A 6,785-nucleotide genomic window follows, 5' to 3' on the forward strand; every position below is an offset into this window, starting at 1 on the left:
TGTTCTCGCGTTTATAATTTCTATGCTATTGCTTATTCTGGAGCGTCAACTGAGGGGGCTTTGAAAGTTGACATGAATGGGTTTTGGGGAGTGACAGAGGTGGGGGGGGGGGGGGTTGGGGGGGGGGGGGGGGGGGGTGTTATGGAGTGTGTATGAGTGTTTATATCATGTACATAACAACAAGTGAGGAATGCCTGAATGGAAAGGTCAGAGGAAAGGGGATGTTGTTATGTCACTCTGTCTATGGGGATGTTGGCCTGAACCTGGCAGGGTTTCATCGTAAGCTAGATCGTGTGTGTTCTAATAGGGATGTCCGCCATCCTGGCTGGTGATGTCACTGGATTGGGTGGAGTTGAGTGGTATTGTTGGCTGGGGGCACTTTGAAGTGGGGCCAAGATGATCAGAGAGGCAGGTGGCTGGGCAGGGGAGGAAGCGTGTAGGGTCGGAAGAGGAGGCATGGAGTCATTACAAGACCCATATAGGCACGGTTATTTAGACTTAAGACTCTGCATGTAGTTTAATATTGAGTCTGCCATTTGAATTTTGGGGTCGCACATGTAATTGTAATAGAATGAATTAGATTTATATGATATCAGAGTAGAAATACAACTGGGGAGCGGGAGTTGATCTTTTGCAAAAATTGCACTGTTTAAAAAGTATGTGGAATGAAACGCGCAGATAATGATCCAAATATCATTCATCTCACTCGGTGGCTAATGAGGCTAAACTGGATTTATAAACGCGATAGAACTACTAAGGACGATGCATATAAATCATGACAGCATGATGATGATACAATACAGAGAGACCCAGAGGGGAAGTGGAGAGAGGGAAACACACGAGGGGAGTGAGGGAGTGAAGGACATGAGATGATAGTGAGTGAGAGGGGGAAGAGGAGGGGGGAGTAGGGAGAGAGGGACGGAGAGAAGGGAGTGAGGGAGGTGATAGGATCAGGTGAGAGGGAGTGAGGGGAGGGCAAGTGGACAGGATAGAGTGTGGAGTGAGGGAGGGAAGGAACAGGAATGAAGAGAAGGTGAGTTGTACAGTGAGAGGGGAAGAGGAGAGTGAGGAGCAGAGGACAGAGGAGGGAGTGAGGGGAGGGAAGGACAGAGAAGGGAGTGAGAGGCAAGGCGGAAAGGAGAGGAGTGGAGTGAGAGGGAAGGACGGAGAGAGGGATGAGGGAGGGGAAGGACGGAGAGCAAGGGAGTGAGGGAGAGAAGTACGGAGAGAGGGAAGTGAGGGGGAGGGAAGGAAAACGGAGAGAGGAGTGAAGGGAGGGGAAGGACAGAGAGAGGGAGTGAGGGAGGAAGGACAGAGAAGAGGGATGAGGGAGGGAAGGACAGGAAGAGAGGGAGTGAGAGAGGGAAGGAAGACCCCCCCCCCCCTCAAGGGAGGAGGAGGGAGTGAGGGAGGGAAGGACGGAGAGGAAGGGAAGTGAGGGAGAGTAAGGATCGGAGAGAGGGAGTGGAGAGGAGGGGTAATAAAAAAGGAAGAGGAAAAGAAGGACGGAGAGGAGGGAGTGAAGGGGAGGAAGGACAGAGAGAGGGAGTGAGGGAGGGAAGGACAAGAGAGGGGAGAGGAGTGAAGGGAGGGAAGGACAAGATGATGTAGGGAGTAGAGTGGAGTTGAAAGTTGATCAAGAGCCAGGTGGGCAAGTGAGAGAGGGAGAGGGAAGGAACGAGAGAGGGAGTGAAGGGAGGGAAAAGGACGGAGGAGAGGGGAGTGAGGGAGCAGAAGTAAACCGTGTATAGAGAGGGAGTGATGGGAGGGACAGAAAAAACGGAGGGAGAGGGATGTTGAGGGAGGGAAATTGATGGAAGCGCATGTTGGAGTTGAGGTGAGGGAAGGATGGAGAGAGGGAGTTGAGGAGGATGGAAGTGGTTGATGTGGAAAGAGTTGTGGTATTGTAGTTTTGTTGAGGGGAAGGACGGAATAGTCCTATTGATGTTGAGAAGGGAATGGATCGGTAGTGAGGGAGTTTGAGGTGAGGGAAGGTTGTATTGCGGAGAGAGTGGATGTGGGAGGGAAAGGGTATGTGAGTAGAGGAGTGAGGTTGAGTGGTAATTGGACAAGAGAAAGGGAGTGAGGAGGGATAGGTAGAGAGAGGGAGTGAGGGAATGTAAGTGGGTGTGTATCTGACGAGAGGTGAGAAAGAGGGGGGAAGGATGTAGTAGAGGGAGTTGATGTGAGTGTTGTTATATGTTGACGTGAGAAGGGAGTTTGTTGAGTCTAGGGGTAAAATGGGGTTGTTACGGTAGAGAGTTTTTTTTTTGTGGTTTTTTTTGGTGTTAGAGGATGGATAAGATTGGGATAAAGGATATAATTATTAATGATGAAGGTATAAAGTGGTTTAAAAATGATTAGGGATGGTGATGAGGCTGATGGATTGGCTATTTGGCATATATCACATATTCACTCCTTTCCGGGCCCAACTGTAATATGCTGTGATGTCTGTTGAGGTTGTGAGGTCCCAGCTCTCACTGATAAATTCAGATATCACCCTCCCGCCAACACAAATATTAGATATGTCTCCGGTCTGGGAATAGCTCAAATTTTTATTCATTAGAAATATTGGACACTGTCTTGGAACCTAAGCGTGTCTCGTTCCTGAGCCAGGGCCTTGTTTACAAGGGTATTGAGGGGAGGGCAGTGATGGGAAGTAAGAATGTTGAGAAAGAGGCTGAGAGAGGAAGGAAGAAATTTCCCATTGATATTTGTGATAGTGTGTTTTCTGGGCTGTGGGGCACAATATGAGTCCTTTCTCTTCAAACAAAGTCTCCCATTAATATGACTTAGTATCTGCTAGTGAGCTCAATGTGGGTGGGATCGGGAATAGCTAGCCGCCCAGCGTCCAGCTCTCTGCCTCTTCTCATTTCTCCTTTCAATTTCACTTGTTGTTGTTTTGTTTAGTTACGTAGTCCTGAATCTCTACACCTAACGCCGCATTTCTACTCTAATTCCTCTTTTTTTCTCTTCAGACCATTTCATTGACTTACCTCAAGCTATTCCACCCTTTCTAATCACTTCCTCCCCCCTCCTCTCTCCGCTCGCTCTCTGTGATGGACATGTGTGTTCCTTGTGGGTTTGTCCTTCTCTTTCCCGTCTCTGTCTTTCCTCTCTCATGTCGTTGGGGAACTTTGGGATTGCGGCAAGATGCAGCGTTTTGCCATTGGGCAGCCGAATAAGGGCTATGTTGCCTGAACTGTGTACACCTGTGGATTTTGGAGTCTCTCCCTCCTCTTCCGCACATCTTCATTCTTCTATCCTTTCCCATCGTCTCGGTCTATCTCTTTTCTTTCTCTGCTGTCTTATGTGGAGGCTATCAGCGACGTCCGTTCTTCTTTCCACGCTCCTGAATCTTTTCCTCCCACATTTAGATCTTTTTTCTCCACACACACGTTAATTAAGAGAGACACATTCATGAGAAAATCACAACCACAAACCTCATGCAATATGTACATACAAATACAATTCTTTTACTTTTTTTTTTTTTTCATACTCAGTGGCTCTGGTCCTCCTTTTCAGCGTCTCTCGAGTTTGTCCTTTCTCTCTCGTCCCACTGTTCCCGAGGTGGGAGTGGCAGATGAAGCATAGGGGATACCATGGGGTCCCCAGGTCCCCTGGCGCATATGATATCACGGGCTCTACTGTCACTTGAATCTTATCAGCAAGCAGTTTCAATTGGATCGCATTACACAATTCTGCCTCATCATTAATTTTGATTTAAAGTGTAAATAAAACATTGACATCTAATGCTAAAAATTAAACAGCAGTGAATTAAATGGCAAAAAAGGGCAAGATATGCAAACAGTCAGTGAAGCAAGCAAACTCTTATCATCATTGGTGATTGTCGCGTATGTGACGCACCATGCAAACAACATCACAATTCTTATATTTCATTACTGTACACAGACTCACTAGTAGGTATGATTGTTTGTGTTGGCATTATAATCATTGTATCTGTGTAGGTTTCCACGTTGGCACGCACACACATCAACTGTTCATAATGCATCTCTATGGCAGAACACCAAAAAATCAGCGTCTCTGTACTGATTGAAAGATATATGCCAATAAATCAAGCAACAAATAATGAATGCGTTGTTCTTCCATGTGGATGTTTTCCCACCTGTCTATGTAGTTATGTATTGTTCTAGTTTTTCTTTTCCCCCTCGCTTAGGATTCTTCTCTGAAGTTTTTCCTGAAAGTGTAACCAAATTGGTCTGAAGACGCACGGGACACCAAAGGGACATGTTAGTGAGTATTAGGTATGGAGAGTAGGAAGATAGAGAGGGAGGGAGATGAGAGTGTTTGTGTGTTATTCCATGTAGGTTTCCTGACTGTGTGTGTAAATGTATTGTAAGAGTAGTGGAGGGATTGGGAGGTTGAGGGAGGAACGGGAGGGAGGGAGGGAGGGGAGGTGAGGGAGGGAGGGAGGGAGGGAGGGGAGGGGAGAGAGGAGGGCAGGAGGGAGGAGGGGATTGTTGTGTAGGGAGGTGAGGGGTTTTTTATCTAAATATAGATTTTAAACATTTGGCATTCTTTTTCACTTTCTAAAATCTGTTTTCACAAAGAGGGTCCTTTCGTTATCCCAGGATCTTGCCAGGATACGGTGAAACCAATTTCTCCCTAAACACAAGAAAACGCTCAAAGCAGACTGGCAATGGGAGGGGAAAGTTACCAAAAGAATACAATAGAGAAAACAAAAAGAGGGATAGATGGAAAGAGAAAGGGGAAGGGGGGTAGTGGGTTGTTGGGAACATGACAGGGGGGAGGCAGGCAGAAATAGGCTGGGAGGTGTTTCAGGAAGTTGGTTCAAGGAATGAGTGATTGGGCTCACCGAATGGGGGAGGTCATGCCTCCGTGACCCAGGAAGTGGTCACAGGGGCACTCCCTGCTTCAACTTCTCTGCTGTCCGTTTCAGCACCGGAGCCCCTGTCTGGCAATGTCTCGTCTCTCTCTCTCCCTCTTTCCTTCTCTCTTCACTTTCTCTCCTGCTTTCATCAGTGTCTTCCCCTCTCCATCTTATTGCTCAGCTCACCTCTGCTCCTCTCTCCGGACTTTCCTCCTCCGTCTCTCTTTCATCCTCACTCTCTCTCTCCCCTCACTCCGCTCGGAGAGAGGGAGTGAGGGAGGGAAGGACGGAGAGAGGGAGTGAGGCAGGGAAGGACGGAGAGAGGGAGAGAGGATAAGATGGGGATAAGGATATAAAGAGGAGGAAGTGGTTAAAGGGAGGGAGAGGCGATGTGGCCATTTGCACACATCCACCCCGGGCCCAACTGTAGCGGAGCTGTGAGGTTGGAGGTCCCAGCTCTCACTGATAAATCAGAATCACCCTCCGCCAACAACAATATTGATTGTCCTCCACTGAAATAGCTCAAATCAAGAAATATTGGACACTGTCTTGGAACCAAGCGCTCGTTCTGAGCCAGGGCCTGTTCACAAGGGAGGAGGGGAGGGAGTGATGGAAGAAGAGTGAGAAAGAGGCTGAGAGAGGGAAGGAGAAATTACCATTGAATGGAAGGGTTCTGGGCTGTGGGGCCAATATGAAGTCCCTCTCCAAACAAAGTCTCTCCATTAATATGACTTATATCTGCAGTGAGCTCAATGTGGGTGGGATCGGATAGCTAGCCGCCCAGCTCCAGCTCCTGCCTCTCTCTCATTTCTCCTCATCACTGTTGTTGTTTGTTTAGTTAGTAGTCCTGATCTCTACACCACGCCCATTTCACTCTAATTCTCTTTTTCTCTTCAGACCATTTCATTACTCCCTCAACTATCTCCCCTTTCTATCACTTCCTCCCCCCTCCTCTCTCCCTCGCTCTCTGTGATGGAATGTGTGTTCCTTGTGGTTGCCTTCTCTTTCCCGTCTCTGTCTTTCCCTCTCAGCGTGGGGACTTTGGGATTGCGGCAGAGCTGCGTTGCCATGGCAGCGGCTGTGTTGCCGAACTGTGTACACCTGGGATTTGGAGTCTCTCCCTCCTCTCCACATCTTCATCTCAGTCTCTCCATCTCTCTCCTCTTCTCTGCTCTAGTGGAGGCTATCAGCACCCCGTCTCTCTCTTTCCACGCTCTGATCTCCTCCCCACACACAACGTTAATGAGACACATTCATGAGAAAATACACACACAAACCTCATGCAAATGTACATACAAACACTCTGTCTCTGTCCTCCTTTCACTTTCTCTCTAGTTGCCTTTCTCTCGTCCCCCACTGTTCCCATGTGGAGGTTCAGATGGAGCATAGTGGGATACCATGGGGTCCCCAGAGTCCCCTGGCATATATCACGGGCTCCTGTTCACTTTGAAACACAGCAGCAGTTTTCAATGGACTGCATTACAAATTCTCATCATTTGATTTAAAGTGTAATAACATTGACTCTAATGCTAAACTAAACAGCAGTGATTAATGCAAGGGCAGATATCACGAAGCAGCATTAACCACACACGCACATGCAAACACACACACACACACAGACTCACACACGTGTAGGCACGCACACACTCAATGTTCATAATGCATCTCTATGGCCAGAACACCAATCAGCGTCTTCTTGACTGATTTGAAATGATTAATGCCAATAAATAAGGCCAACAAATAATGAATGCGTTGTTCTTCCATGTGATGTTTTCCTGTCTATTGAGTTATTGATGTTCTATTTTTCTTTTCCCCCTGCAGATTCTTCTTGAAGTTTTTCCTGAAGTGTAACCAAAATTGTCTGAAGACAGCAGGGAACCCAAGGGACATGAGGAGATTTCAGGTATGGAGAGTAGGAGATAGAGAGGGAGAG

The 6,785-nt window shown here is 47.6% G+C and overlaps 1 protein-coding gene across 1 annotated transcript in view; it reads left to right on the plus strand.

The window, feature by feature from the left end:
- LOC111974582 (transcription factor COE2) overlaps nucleotides 1-6,785 on the plus strand; it is a 44,125-nt gene that overhangs the window by 27,193 nt on the left and 10,147 nt on the right. The window contains 1 exon segment of the mRNA XM_070447042.1: nucleotides 6,674-6,755. Within this exon segment, the coding sequence (XP_070303143.1) occupies nucleotides 6,674-6,755 (82 nt within the window).

This window comes from Salvelinus sp. IW2-2015, linkage group LG15 (assembly GCF_002910315.2).
Source record: "Salvelinus sp. IW2-2015 linkage group LG15, ASM291031v2, whole genome shotgun sequence".
Lineage (NCBI taxonomy): Eukaryota > Metazoa > Chordata > Actinopteri > Salmoniformes > Salmonidae > Salvelinus > Salvelinus sp. IW2-2015.